The sequence below is a fragment of the Sylvia atricapilla genome, chromosome Z (assembly GCF_009819655.1).
Source record: "Sylvia atricapilla isolate bSylAtr1 chromosome Z, bSylAtr1.pri, whole genome shotgun sequence".
Classification (NCBI taxonomy): Eukaryota; Metazoa; Chordata; class Aves; order Passeriformes; family Sylviidae; genus Sylvia; species Sylvia atricapilla.
The window spans coordinates 41,670,838-41,684,534 of NC_089174.1; the positions used below are offsets into that span (position 1 = coordinate 41,670,838).

At 36.6% G+C, this 13,697-nt stretch overlaps 1 protein-coding gene across 1 annotated transcript in view; it reads right to left on the reverse strand.

Moving 5' to 3' along the window:
- ADAMTS19 (ADAM metallopeptidase with thrombospondin type 1 motif 19) overlaps positions 1-13,697 on the reverse strand; it is a 128,330-nt gene that overhangs the window by 10,525 nt on the left and 104,108 nt on the right. Inside the window, exons 17-20 of the mRNA XM_066339562.1 lie at positions 13,179-13,332; positions 10,307-10,442; positions 7,795-7,999; positions 5,748-5,900 (exon numbers count right to left, since the gene is read on the reverse strand). Coding sequence (XP_066195659.1) covers positions 5,748-5,900; positions 7,795-7,999; positions 10,307-10,442; positions 13,179-13,332 — 648 coding nt within the window. The remainder of the gene's footprint in view (positions 1-5,747; positions 5,901-7,794; positions 8,000-10,306; positions 10,443-13,178; positions 13,333-13,697) is intronic.

Consider the following 13,697-nt stretch of genomic DNA (forward strand, 5'->3'; position numbering starts at 1 on the left):
GTTCTTTTCTGATAATGACTTGACTTCCAGTTACTCTCTCTACCAAATTTTAAATAATGAAGATCTGAAATAGCAGGTGACTCACCTAAACAGATAGAAAAGATATTGAAACACGAAAACACAAAACAATATGAGTTTACAAGGAAACTGATCTCATAGGACTTTTATTTTTCTGAGGAACTTTTCCATAATATTCAATCGGAGCCTCTGCTGGCTCAATTTGAGGCCATTTCCTCTCATTCCCTCACTCATTACTGGGAGAGGAGACTGACTCCCACCTCACTACCAACTCCTTTGAGGGAGCTGTTGAGAGAGGTGGTCTACCTTGTGCTTCCTTTTCTCCAGGCCGAACAGTCTCAGCTCCCTTAGCCACCCTTCACAGGAATTGTGCTCCAGACCCTTCACCTCTGTTGCCCTTCTATGGACAACACTTCAATATCTTTCTTACACTGAGGGGCTCAAAACTAAACTTGGCTCACCAGTGCCAAGTGCAGGGGGTCAATCTCTGTCCTGGTTCTGCTGGCCACACTATTGCTGCCACAGACCAGGATGCCATTGTCCTACTTGGACACCTGAGCATACTCCTGGCTCATGTTCAGTCACTGTTGACCAGCACCCCCAAGTACTCTTCTGTTGGGCAGCTTTCCAAACACTCTGCCCCCAGCCTGTACCACTGCCTGGGGTTGTCATGATCCAAGTACATGATCCACCACTTGGCCTTAGTGGAACCTCTTACCACCGGCCTCAACCCACAAATTCAGCATGTCCTGATCTCTGCACAGCCTTTCTACCTTCAGCAAGTCAACATTCCCATGCAAACTGGTGTTCTTTGTGAAATTACTGAGGGTGCACTTGATCTCCCCCACCCACATCATCACTAAAGACATCAAAACAGGACTGGCCCTACACTAAGCCCAAGGGAACACCTCTCAGTGACCAATTGCCAGCTGGATATAACTCCATTCACCACTCCTCTCTGGGTCCAGCCATACAGATAGTTTTAACTCAGCAAAGAGAGGACCTGTCCACGCCATGGGCTGTCAGCTTGTCCAGGAGCATGTTGTGGGTGTATGTATTATGAGGTAGATTTAAAATATTTTCTTTCTTTCTTTTCCTTTTCATTATTTATCTGATTAGTTCTCCTGCTACCATATCACCTGTCAAGTAAGACAGCAGGCATCTTTCAGCGTTTGTGCTTTGTTTTTCCCTGAAAGCCTGGGAAGGTTCAGTCCTGATGGGAACTATTAAGATGTACCACAACTTAATTATTTTCTAATATAACCACACTTACAGATAATGCAACTTGAGAGACAACACAAGACTCATAATTACCTTTTGATTCCAACTTGGTATTCCCCCAAACTTTCTTACCCTAAAGATGCTTGAAGCAGAAAACTAATGAAGTATCTTAGTAGATCTGAGACAGATACTAGAATTTCCCATTTATGTGTGGTTTTCTGTGTGTGCAAAATAGGTGATATCCACTTCCAAAATCCCTTCCAGTCTTATTTGTGGTTTCTTCTAATATGAAGGGTGGTCTTGCTCTGTTTTTCTAGAAATTAACATGACACTATATTTAGTCCAGCTGAAATTCTACAGTATATCAATCTAAAATACACCTTTCTATGGGTGAATATTATCAGTAGATTTTAATATTGTTAATATTAAAGAACTGGTTAGAAATGTATAAAATCTCCCAATGTCATTTCATTATATTGACATTCTTCCATATTATTTGCTCATGCTTCATTTCTGAAACAGACATACCTCATTTGCTGCGAATTAACTATGTTTAAGTCAATATTAAAGTTGCTCACTTGATTACAGTATTATTTTAATTTCTATTATTTTGCATCGCATAATTTCTTTGTCCATAAATCTACTGATCATGTAGATCACAGCCAGCACTATCCCACTCCAAAAATCTAAAAGAGCTTAATAATTCTGGATGGGAATCCAAAGGGAAAGAACAAGGCTAATTCCCTTGTCAGTAAAATCATAACATTTATATATATATATATATATTTATTTTTTTTTTTAATTGGAGGAGATCAGTTGAGTTTGTTTGCTGTGGAAATTCAGAGGCTGTTAAAATATTTAAGCATGCAATTTAAAGGCTGAATTTCCCATGCTCTTGAATAGTTAGCAAAAAAAAGTTGGTGGGGATTTACCTGCTCTCCACTTGCACATGTTCTTTGATTGGGGCAGAAGGCAAACAATCTTTACCACTGACATCCACTTTCTGCACCCCTCAGCATATCTCTCTGTGGCTCTGTCTCTCCCCAGCAGCTGGAGACCTGACTTGTTTCGTCTAAACATACACCCGCACACTTTCAAGGGAGCACTACTTGTACTGTGTGAGATAAATAATTTGGAATAGGCCATGAATTCTGGAATCATTGGTGTAAAAACTAAGCAGTTGCCTCAGATGCCCTTTTAGACTCAGTGGAAAAAAAGTAGGAGATGAACCTTTGCTTCATGTTTTTGCTTCTTCAGGCTATAGACAAAGTGAACTGCATCCCAGCCAAAGGGACCACTACTCCAGATGTCATATTTGAGTCCTCAGCATCTCTGATTTAACACATAGACACTATCTAGAAATTCTGCTGCTGCTTCATCATTCGTTTCTAGAGAGTGCATCCTTTTTCCAATCTTTTTTACAACTTAATACCACATTTTCTTCTCTGGTCTCCTATACATAGATACTCTATATCTCTTCTTCTTACAAATCGCTGCTCCTAAATTCCAGTTTGTTGTCTGGATTTTTGATTGTATTTTTCCTTGCTGAATGATAGAATATCACATCAAGCTTAAGTTTTAATTACCATTTTTAATGCCCACTTTCCAAATCATTCTCTGTTTCAAAATTCATCCTCATTCTCATGCTTCACTTATTCTGACAACAGACCAAAGAGTCTGATAGTAACAGAAAAAAAATACGCAGTTTCCTACATAAAATAAAATAAAATACCTTAAACATGCCCTTTGAGCACCTGCTGAAATTTAAGTGATTTTTGGAGAATGATTTCTACAATGATGTGTTCTTTAGTAAGCTGTGCAGATGTGTAAACATGCAGTTCACATGCATTTCATTTCACCGCTTCTTGGCGAATATAAGTATATTTGTTTATATTTAGCTGATGAAGACCTCTGAGCATGATCCTGTCCTTTTATGGCTTTGAAATAGGTAGCCAGAGGGCAGCTTAGCAAGAGACACTGTTGCTAAGAAAACACCTTGCTCTAGCTGATGCTGTAATAGCTATGATCTGTAAGCATTCCTCATTTGAAGGTAACTCACATATTGTTAGGTAGGATATTTCATGAATGGTATTTGCTGGGAAAATACAGTGTCATTGGCAATGTTGCTATTTACTGGGTGTAGAAGCTCATTTTGAGCTTTTATTCTTTCTTTTGTCATCATACCTATATTCCTCTCAAAGGTGGGCACAGAGCCCAAGTCACGCTAAGAACAGCAATGTTTAGCATATTGACCCACTGTACTGACTTAAACACCATTACAGAATTAAATGTTGCCAGATTTTACAGACTTCTTTTAGACTGAGTTTTAAAAAGAATACTGTTTTTATTAATCTATTGGAGCTTGGAATTTCGGTCAAATTTTCTTTGATCTTGGTATTCTTAAAACATAGAGATCAAAAACTATTTGATCTTTACTGACTATATTTTATTGATTATACCAATAAAACAAATTATCTCCATTACAGCACTCCATAATTTTTATTGTTATTAATAATTTTATTTATTTATTATTAATTATCTTTTTAGTAATGGTTTTATTTAAGCTTAATTTAAAACTATGTCTTAGGAGTTCAAGGGAAACAGCAAAGTGAGTAAAGATTTTTGAGCCTCTTGTTTCAATGTGTGAGAAGCGTCATTTAAATTTTTCAAGTCAAGTTTTGGCATTAGCTAGAGAAACTTGGCTCTGCTGAAAGGAACAGACTTCTGTCGATGTCAAGAACAATCCTAAAGAGTAAAAACAGTGAACACAGAAGGCTGCACTGAACCTCTGGGTTAGAAACAAAAAGAGCAAAGATTAACATTTATCTGAGCTTTTCATTTGTTCTCACCATTGCAGACATATTAACATGTATGCCATGACTTCATGTTGCTATGTACTCCTTCAATGGAACAGAAAAGTAACAGAGAAAAGAAATGTACATTCAAATATATTTTAAATTGAATTTGTGTCTCTGTAGAGATATCAAGGTGTATATATATTTTTAGTATAAGTCTTAGAAAATCTCTGCTGCACAAGTCACAGTCAGACTTCTATGCTAACTGTTCAAAAGATCTTGCCAATTCCATAGTCCCTCATGTCCTAATTTTGAAGTTCAAAGTACACCTTAGGTGAAAGTGTTACAGCTTTGATTCTAGGAGGACAGCAGAAAATACAAAATTGTCAGTAAAGTTTAAACAGTAAGATGTAAGTTTTTATATACACATCTCTGACATGGTTGTTTGTGAAAAGTACTGAGAGGATAAAGTTCTTCTCTCCAGAGGGCACTGGGAACACAGTGTAACTGTCTCAGCATACCCACATAGCCTCAGCAACCCCAATTTGAATGATTGCTTCAATTAAGAAAGCAGATGGCCATTTCTCCATGGCTTACTTCCTACTGGTGTTAGTGCTAAATAAGGCAGGTTTTAACTGTAGTTATGTAGTAGAGAACTGTAAATACTAAACGTTATTGCCAAATATGTCTTCTTGTAAAAATAATACTGCCACTGAAAATTAGTTGCTTCTGTGGTTTAAAAAATTAATGGTTATACTATGTGCTTTTTTAAGTAGCTAGTTACTCGCAGAGTACTTGCAGCTAATTCTTGGAAGGCTGGCTAGTCATACACTGCTGGCTTTAGTCCTTGTTTCCAGCTCCTACATCACATGAAAGACAACTAAAAATACATTAAATACTTCTCCATACTAGCAAGTTAAAAATGCTGCAATAATGTTAGGTGCTGAAAGTAAAAATGTTGTGTGCAAAGTTATGAGAGAAGTAAAGGAAATAAAAAAAGATTACAATCTTTCTGCTAAAGTGAGGCCTGTGATACAGCAAGGCTAAATTCTGAAATTTAGCCTTGACAAGGTTAAATTTCAGAATTTCAGCATGTTTTGGATATTCCAGAACTGTGTCAGATACTAAAATTCAATCACAGATCTAACCAATATTGTTTGTTACTATTTGACCTATGCTTATCCACCTCTCAAAACCCATATGCCAAGGAAATAAGGTAATGACAGATATGTCTAGTGTCCATAATAGTAAAAAAATAATAACAGGATAACAGTAATAGATGCTTCCCAGATGCTAAATGGTTTATGTGGAAATTTAATAGGCTAAAGGTGCTACTGTATAAGGCTGGAGGGTGTACTTTACTGAAAACACAATTAAAATGTGCAAACACAAATTAATGAAATCTGTAAACTGTAACGTTGGAGCTGGCTGCAGTTTCTGAATTTGCTTGCCTGCCTACTGACACAGTAAATTTATATAGGTTTGCGTTATATTGATGATTTATCTCACAATTACTTCATATTTCTGATTTTTATTTATACTGTAGGCTCACTCTGACTATTAGTTCAGGGTTCTTTTTTTTATTTTTTGTTCATAGCCTTTTTGTTCCCTTAGCTGGGACATCTGTATACTTTTGATATGAGTAATTCTTATTAGAAACTCAACTTGCAAAATGTATGATGCTGGGAGGCACTAATATCAGGGATTACTCACCTTGGACCAGTCTCCCATTCTCCAGACATAGCATTTGGAATAGTCCTCACAGTCCTCTGCCTCTTTAGGTCTTGTGGACAAAACACATTTCTTGCGTGGATTGGTGCACCTCACAGTCCGATGCCGTACTCCCTTCCCACACTTCACAGAGCACTGTTGGAGAAAACTGGTTTTCAGACTTCTATTCACTTTCACTTTCAGTGAATTTCAAAATTCACTGACCCTATTTCATCCCCTTCTACAGGACTTATGCCAGACCAGCTTAAATATTTCACAGTTTCGGTAATTTCCTAACTTCTAACCTTCAATTACATCAACACTAGATTTATTAAAAAAGAAAAACTGAAAAAAATTTCATACATTGATTAATTTTTAGCTAAAATTACATAAAAACTTAATCGCTTAAGGAAAAGATAGGCTTTTGAATTAGAAAATATGTGAAAAGTTATGATTAAATGAATGCAAAAATATTATACTTAAAATATTAGGCAATCTTTCTTCTTCAAATGAAAGAAAATCAAAATAATGTTCATAGGAATAAGATATGAAGAAACTTCAAGAAAGCTCTGTTATTGTCCAGCCGCCTTTTTTGGGAGGAGGAAAAAAGTAGAATGGAAAAGTAAATATTCCAAAACCATCCAAGAATCCAGACTGAACTTGAAAATTCAAAGTCACTAAATGGACAGCATGTGAAAGCTCTTTTCAAGTTGTTCAGAAGGTCCTAATCTATGGGCTTTTTTCACCATTCCCACTAACACAGCCAAAAATGATGCCATTTCCTTCTCAAAACATTATCACTGCTTTTGATCATCCTGCTCCTTGCAGTTCAAAACTCTCCTCTACCAAGCTGATTATAACTGCAGTAAGCAGTAATGGCTAGCTTCCTACATAATGGTGATAGTAGGAATGGCCACAGGAAATACCTCGCTCTTCAAAAAATATTTATTGCTTCCAACAAAAACATGCTCTTTGATTTCTCATCTCTGAAGTGAAACAAACTGACTAAACAATATCAGTGTACTTCTTTTTCTCACCTCTGTAAATGGATGCCTTTCTTCTCACAACCAGCCCTCACATCATAAAACTGTGTACCACACCAGAAACTGCTGATATGTACATCTTCTATCTCTATCTTGGCAACTGCTTTTCATCTTTGAAAACATTCCCTATTTGTTAGCTCTTTTGTTCTTGGGGATCAAGGAGCTCCGCTGAGTAGCGCAATTCAAAGGAGAGACTGCCCCCACATTCAAAAGCTGCTATTTGTATTTTGACCACAGAGGGATCCATAGCACAGCTTCTAGAATGGGAAGTAATCAGAATTGCCTTTACTCTTTCAAAGTTCCAAATGACCCTTTCATCTTGTACAGATGGCAGTAAGAACAATATTCTTCTTCCTCCACGGTCATTTAATTTTAGAAGAAATTAAAGATAAAGAAAGCAAAATGGGCAAGCGCATTTAAAGATGTTAAATTAATAAAGCTTTTTGAACAATAATTACATTTTACAGAAATCCTTCAGGATGCAACATATGTGAAATTGTGTTGTTTACAAGTCCATTTGCCAATTGCCGCTGCTTTGGAAAAAGAACAGAGAAGAAAGAGGAAGGGAAGAAAATGTCTTTCTTTGCCAGAGGCTCCCCTCAAAGCCTCTCTAAAGCGGGATGGCATCACCCATCTGCTGATCAACATTCCTTAGTACAGAAGTACATCCCAGATGTTTTCATTCTGAACCCAAGATCTTGCAGCTGTTAAGTGATGCCTTAATTCTATCTGCCCCTAGTTACCCACTACTACAGACAGGACATACTTGATGATATGTGCTTGAGAACTGGCCAGAAGAGACTGTAGCATAACAATAACTAGGTAAAATGCAGTAGCTCCACACAGCGGTTCTCTTAGCCCCTGAACACTTGCCCAAAACATTGTATGAGGACCATGAAAATCATGAGGCTGAGCTGTGCCACTTGATGCCAAAAGAAACCTTATTTCCAAAAAATACTAAGGCACAAATAACAGTTACGGAGTATTTGCATAAATAAATGCAGCACCTCAGACCAGACTCCTGCCTCCCATACAGTCATGCAATCCTGGCCTTCACAGCGCTGGGCAGAAGCAGGCTTTGGTCCCAGACAATCCCTCTCCCTAGCTCTGATCAGGGTCCCATTTCTGAGCTGCTGTGTGCAGGCTACTTGTCTGTTCTGGGTTCCTTTTCCACATGTCCTTGAACATGGTGTCCATTCTGTCATCATCCATCTGCAAAGAAACACAGGCAATATAGTAATTCAAAATCAGGAAGGGAAAAATGCCATCACAACTTATTTTCTTGCTCACCCAAGACACACTTGCATATTTTCAGCCTCCTTTTACAGTCATTTTGCTAATGGAGTATTTAATAATCTAACATATATATTACATTACATATGGTATTAATGTAATGCAATATTACATTAATATTATATATTGATAGAAAAAAAAATTCCTTCCCCAATCCACTACCCCTATGTTTTCAAGGGACTTTCCTCTAATTATAATCCCAAATAGAAAATTTCTAAAATATACATATATTTCAAAGAAGACAGATCCCTGATCAGCCTGCCTCTTATACTCTGAATATCTATGTCAACTGTATGCCAAGCATGTAAAAACCACCATTCCTTGAAAATGTTTTGCTTCAAGAATCACCCAAGTGTGAAAGACTCATTGCCCTGGAAAAAGCAAAAAAGCCCACAATTCTTCATGTTCTTCACAGTAAGGCCCAACTGGGTGCATGGTTTAAATCACAACAGAAAGGAAGGCTGATGCAGTTTGGCAGAGCACACACACCTGGAGACCAATCGTTCTAGAACATAATTCTCCCCAGATGTTCTGTAGATCCAGATTATGGCCATGTGCCCTTAAAAAATCAAGCAGTTCTGCCCCTGATGCAGCACACAAGTATTTGCTAGGAGATTTATTTTGCAAAGAGTTTTTAGGAAACTGAGATTTGTTTCAGCCTTCTGTCATGCATTTGTAGCAAGAAAATAAAATATTTAACTAGGAGGTTTTTGGATATCTGTCCAGATATATGATTTACAAATCATCCCCATCAAGATACCTAAATAGACTTCAAGATATTTCTCCATATGCCAATAGCAAATAAGCACTTATGCAAATATATGCTTTAGTTACATTTCTGTTGAAAGCTAATAGTATTTTGTAATGATTGCTTACAGTATGTTGCAATTTAATTGGATTATTAAATCTTTCCACATTTCTCAGTATAGCATCCACGAGTATCAATTAGCAAAGTTTTAAAACTTTCACTTAATAAGCTGGAAAAAACACAGACTGTTGAAAATTAACAGTAGACAATGCCTCATAAAAAGATTATTCTATTTCTACCCATTAAGTGAACAGTGATGTTAGTACAATAAAATAATAGTCTTCTCAAATATGCATATAATGAAGTATAAATAATCCTTCCAAAGGGTAATGATCTAATTTGGGAAAGTCCAAATGTCAGTGGTTTTGTCTTACTTAAAATACATCATACTTTGCATTTTATCAACTTCAGTACTTCATCCTTTCCAAGAAAGCTATGTCTTCTAGTACACCTTACATACTTTCTTCAATAGTACTTGCATTTAATTTATTTTACATTATTTTGTTTTACATTATTTTGTTTAAAAATGCCATCTACCTGTCCTCCAAATGACTGCAGCAGACTGATCCCAGTGCTTACCCCTGGGGACGCTAGCTCTTGCTTGTTGCTCTCCCCTCCCTTGAAAGGTGTGGACTTGCTCTAAGCTGCTTTAAACAACTACATGCAATTCTTGAGGACCTCCTCAAGTCAAGTGACACCACTCTGAAATGGGCCACTATGCTGGCTTGTCAGTCAGTGCAAAGAGCAGGCTGCCAGTTCAGCTGCAGGCACACCAGTAGGTGATGGGTAGGCTTTGCTTGGCACAGGCTGCATATGGAGCTGCCTCCTGCCTCTTTGCACTGTTCAACCATCAGAGTCTGGTTCAGCCTATTTACTGACCCACATACAAACACTTTTGTCTCAAGGGGTGAGAGGAAAGAGAGGAGACAGGGGCAGGATCACTATATTTCAAATTTTACAAATGTAGAAAGAGTGATAACCGGGGGTTGTTAATTTATTTATTTACTATTTAGGGTACCCGGGGCTTATCAAGAGTTTTAAAGACATGAAGCCTTGTTTAAAAAAAAAACCCAAACATTAAAGCATACCATTAATTAAGACCATGGGATTAAATCCCATATTTGTCTTCATATAAACAGCATATAAATTTCAGTTTCATAGTGCAGATCAGTCTCTGAGAATGCTTCCTGTGGAAAGGAATTAACTGCTTTATTGAATAAGAACTGATTTAGGCATGGTGCTTAAGGACTCTCTTTCATTAAGACTCAGAAACAATTTCCAGCATTTCTATCTTTCCTACGTTTTGCATTATAATGTTTTAGATTAATGTATTTACTGTCCATTCATTGCCAGAAGCAGTCCACTGTAAGGTTTTTACATCTAGATATTATTGTTTAATTTAATCAAATCATGATTACCTTGTCTGGCAGGGCTGTTCATTGCACTTGCGGATCTGTGGCTCAGGTTTTGTTAAATATTTGCACTTCTTGTTGTCCACAAGACTGATATTCTTGTTCATAATCTTTGTGCAAGAGACTGTTGTCTTTCTTTCACCTAGTAAAAGAAAGAAGCACCTTTGTGAAGAAACCATGAATATACAAGTTATTAAAGACACAGATACAGCTATTTCATATGCAGTTTGGCTAAAAGAACTGCAAAACCAGTGTAAGAAATTCAAAGCTAGTTAAGAGCCTGAAAGAAATCCTACAGTTTGTAGGGGATATTGTGAGTTTCTAACCTAGTCTTTGCACACCATCATCAAGGGGTTTTCTGCTTTATTCCTGCAACTAGTTATAGGCCAAGTCCTTACTCTTACTGGAATACTTTTCTTTCTGAACCACTGAAACCCCAGAGCTGAGCAAAGCTTGCAGACAACTACAAAGAGAAATATGATTGTTAATTGCTACATAAAATGAAGCAAGAAATGACAAATTGTGGCTGGAACCCAGATAAAGGGAATCAGCACATGCATCCTTCAGTAGGAAGCCTGCATTATTTCCCATGAACCAAATAGGCTAGGTGACCTGATCTGCAGGGTCAGAAAATCATTTAGAAAGCTAGGTACTGCTGCAGAGATCTGTAGCATGCTCTGTACAGAATCCTTATCCTGATGCATGGGCTGGAGCCTGGTGTCTCCTGAACATGGGAGCATTAGAAATTAGAATTTGATGTAATGCCAACCACAAGCAGTAACTCGCAATTAGACTGGAGCCTAAATTTTAGAAAACTAGCAATCCTTGAATTCAGGACTTCAGTTAAAAGAAAATAGGCTCATAACCATTTGCTCCTGTAATTACTTTTACTCTGTCTGGCAAAGGGGCTTTGTGCATGAGCAAGGCAGGCTTAAGTATGAATGTTCACAAGAGGTCAAAAATGAGCCTGTGGATGGAGCAGTTAAGTTATAAATGCATATTATGTGCATGACCACTGCTGACATTTTACACAGCACTTGTGTACGTGAGAGCACATGCAACTAATCTATCATATCACAGCATTTGAAATGTTTGACAATTCCTTCTGCACTTGAATATACATCTATGTATTCATATCCTCTCCCACGCAAAGAAAGCTTTTCTGCAACACAGGAGGTCACAGACCAGCTACATATATAAAAATACACCAAACCACATGGCTTCATCAATAATGTTATCTTGACACATGCTTTGAGCATTTAAGCAGAATCATTAATAATTTTATATAATTTATTATTCAGATTAATCAAAATATTGATGTTAATTTTTAATCACAAATACTTAGGGTAGAAGCTACAGTATTTTAATTTCATTATTGCTTGCTATTTAGGCCAGAAAGTAAAAGAAAAGTGAAAATAGTTTTGTCTAAAATAAGAAAAATCTTTCAGTAGTATTGCAGAAAATTTACCTTCTAGGGAACTTTGCAATAACTCAGCTATTTTAGACAATAACATAAAATGAAGGCCAGTTACAACCAAAAATAAGATAAACAATAGAGTAAAACGTTTAAATGTTTATTTAAACATTAATGTAGAATAAATTACTAACATAATACATTTTAAGGTTTCTGCAGATGATAAAAATATTTAGAAATATCTGGGGCAATAATGACAGATTGTAGTAGCATTAAAATTATTCTAAAAATACACCAGGAAGCTGTAAAAACTGTGAATTCACAAGTAAACAGGGATGCACTATTAAGAATCAGAGGATGCTACTAGCACCATGAACAAAATACCTTCTAGGGAAGAAGCTTTCTTACCACACCACAAAAAGAGTGTTTATGGAAACTACAGCAATCTTTCATGACACCAGGATTGTTCACACATTCAGAGGAACTAGAACACTGTGTTTCTTATGCTGATGTTATGAGAAAGAAAAGCATTTCCAGGCTTTTCTATTCAATCACAAGGTGCATGGGAGTTTTTAGAACTGTTGATTAGAGCAACCATGACTGTCAAAGTTGTTAGAACGAAAGACAGATATCAAAAATCAGTACAGTGTTCACAGGCTGACTAATTGAAAAAGGTAGGAACAGATCACTGTACACTGCATTTATTAGAAAAAAACCCCAACTCTCTGAAGTGTTTTTCTAAGTGTAATTATTATGTTAAATAACATCTTTAGAAAATAATTTGAAAGACTTTTGTGACATCAATACTGTTCATATTCCTATATTTATTTTCAGAATCATTCTTCCAAAATCACATTTTTTATGGTTAATAAACATAGGAAAAATATCACATCAGCAGACTAATATCTGCTGTGGTAATATTTGTTCCATATGTTTCTGGGTCATCCTCAACTCATGTTACTAACTGTACTTATTTGATCTGAGACTGGGATTCAGCTTTTCTGTGGTTTGAAATGTCTCTTACAGATCATTTATCTTCAGTAGTTCCAAATACAGAGAGGAATGCAATTTCTATTCTTGTTCTAGCTCTTGCACTTGTATTTCTTCTTGGAAACTGTGTCCTAAATTTGCTTGTTAATCTAAATTTTGCTCCTTTATTACCATCTTTTGTTTTTACTTTTTTATATGTGGTATGAAACTTTTCCTGGAGCTGTCACAGTATTTTTAATGCAATCAGAAAGCATGAGACTGACATATTTCTACATTGTAAGGAACATATAAGCCACAGTGATATACATTAAATATACAACACTGACCATCAGAATCATAATTATATAGAAACATACAATTTTTATACATATAGGTGTGTATTGCATACACACATTTGCACTGTGTATGCACATGCATATTGTATACACATATTGATATGTGTGTGTGTGCTTGTAAATTTTTCTTTTATTTTACCTCCTCCACATACAGCATCACAGTCTTCCCAGGTAGAATGTGTCCACATGAAAAGGGGCTCTGGTACTTTAGAGCTCTGATTTTCAGGAATAGGATCCAGTGGGATTGTGTATTCATAGTGCAAACCATAGCTCTGGTCATGGAAGAGCAGCACCTGAAAGACACAAAAGAGGAAAACCTTCCTACATACATAGGCACTATGAAAGACAAACTCCAAAGTGCAAGTAGATCATCTTGAAAAGCAAAATACAATGACTTGATGCTTTACTGCCTTTCAGCCCTCCTAATGGATTTGCTAGAAGAAATTAATTAGACTATCCAAATCAAGCCAATGGGAAAAATATTTTGCTTTATTAAGAAAATTCCTCTAATTTAAATGATTTGAATTCTGAGGTACTTCCCAACCATCTCTCTTTCTTTATGGCTGATATTAACTTTTCCTCTCCTACACTGAAATTTGACGTTTTCATGGAGAACTTGGTGATTGCAATTCTGAAATTGGTGATGCTGTGCTATAGT